This window comes from Stereum hirsutum, assembly GCF_000264905.1.
Source record: "Stereum hirsutum FP-91666 SS1 unplaced genomic scaffold STEHIscaffold_7, whole genome shotgun sequence".
Taxonomy (NCBI): domain Eukaryota; kingdom Fungi; phylum Basidiomycota; class Agaricomycetes; order Russulales; family Stereaceae; genus Stereum; species Stereum hirsutum.
The window spans coordinates 2,096,495-2,098,485 of NW_006763137.1; the positions used below are offsets into that span (position 1 = coordinate 2,096,495).

The following is a 1,991-nucleotide window of genomic DNA, read 5'->3' on the forward strand; positions in this document are numbered from 1 at the left end:
AGATGAGTCAAGTGATACAATGACCACTCCACAAACCAGGGTCCTCGCACCGCAACGCGCTCTGTTGCTCCCAATTTTGAAACATTTGACACTAAAGCCCGTCAACCCCTAAGATACGGCCATGCAGAGTTACAGACACGATAGTTGGTGAGCAAGGTAGTCAACGGCTTCCCAATGCAGAGTATTGTCACCCGCGCTCAGCCCAGTGTAGTTCAACTGATACACTCATCAAAATGTCATCATCTTCTGTCTCTCATCACAAACAAACTCTCTTCACCGCGACACTCACTCATCTCCCACCTTGGTTGTCACCACTCAAACCACTTGTTTCACCCGCGGAGAGAGCATCATCCAGATTATGAAGGCTAGCGACCATTTTTCACGAGATGAAGGGTAGCGTACAGTTGATGGATGCGGGGAGGAGGCTTCCATTGACGTTGAGGGTGAATACGGCTAGTGCGGATGGAAGGGGATGTGAGCGAAGACTGTGTTGGTGAATCAAGAACTGAGTCTTACAATGACGAGATGACGACTCTGGGCAAAAATAAGTTATGAACCCCGCTGCTTTGAACATGGGCTTGAAGTCGTCGTGGGTAAGCAGCTGCAGGACGTGGTGGAGAAGATCAGAGGAGAGGGAGACGTTGGTAGCGACGTGCGCGATTCCTGTGAGACAACTGTGATATTGGGTAGATAAAAGTGGCACATTTAGAATCGGAATCGCTTCCACAGTTATGAAAACAGGAGGGGAGAGACAAGGAGGCAGGGGAATGAGGAAAGCCAACCTTTTACTGCTTCGTTCCATGCTCCCGCAGCATCCACCTTCAGCACGGCAATCATCTTAAATTTGTCGGGAATAGACGCTCACTAATGGCCCAGCACACACAGACACAGAAATAGGGTACAGAGACAAGGGTAAGGGTATGTACATGGACGAGTTTTTAAGACCGAGGAGAACTCCGAACTGTGCCACAGTGGCCCCACAAACGTCCGCCACAACCACAACCAACAAGACGTGTGCGTGCCCAAAATAGACCACCTGCGAATAGTGTATAGACCACCTACGAATAGTGTGAAGCTGTGGGTCATCTTACAGGAGGAGTGGGAGAATGTGTATAAGGATTTTCTAGAGGCCCTGTACGTGTACGACTGATTGAGAGATGTTGGTTGCTGCAAAGGGGTGGCATACCAAGTACTAGCTCTGCATCATTCTCTCAAAATTGATGGACACTTTCTCTATCCCACAGAAACATGTCTTTAGCTACTATGACCCCAGCCTGTAGATCACACACATGGGTTGTCATCATTTCTCTCATAAATCAAGTTCATACACCTATACATACCACCAACATTAATGTCATACCCTCTTGATATGCTATAGAGGAACAGCAAGGGGGCCCTCAGTGGCACCGTGGGGAGAAGAGATCTTCTTCCTTCAAAGCTTGCTGACTTCCACTGGTTATTCACTCAACTCTCTTTCCACCCTCTACATCGACAATCTGTCTTCACTTCATGTGAGAACCCGGAGCATCATGGGTGTATGAAGATATTGCAAATATAATTATTCAGTAATGACGGTTCCGAACATCTGAGAATATAAAAGAACGAAGATGTCAGCTGGATCTGACTTGTCCTAACTTATACATGACTCCAAAGGCTGGCACGATGTGAGGCGCAGATAATCGAGCACTCGAAGAATGATCGTGAGAAGTGTCACTGTCAATGATGTGAGTAATAGAAAAAGAAAGAGACAAAATCTATAGAAAGACTCACCTGTGAGAAGCGTCACTGTCAATGATGAAGAGACAAGGACACTTCCCACAAGTTAAAAGGACGCGCTTTGGCGCCTACCGGTCTACTATAAAGTTGGAAAAGTAACTGCGGAATCGGGCGTTCTGCAGACGGCTTGGTGGCAAAATAACTAAAGTCATAACTCTGCAGTAAGTGGTCCTATGACTCCCAGAAAATTGCTAAAATACCATGAAAATTCCCTC

General features: G+C 46.9%; 1 protein-coding gene across 1 annotated transcript; it reads right to left on the reverse strand.

Annotated features, from left to right (window-relative positions):
* Nucleotides 1–379: 379 nt before the first annotated feature.
* STEHIDRAFT_157250 (uncharacterized protein) lies at nucleotides 380–837 on the reverse strand (the record flags this gene model as incomplete). Its single annotated transcript, XM_007304485.1, has 3 exons — nucleotides 380–453; nucleotides 517–663; nucleotides 783–837. The coding sequence occupies 3 exons, from the start codon at nucleotides 835–837 to the stop codon at nucleotides 380–382; spliced, it is 276 nt and encodes a 91-aa protein (XP_007304547.1).
* Between the last annotated feature and the right edge of the window lie 1,154 nt (nucleotides 838–1,991).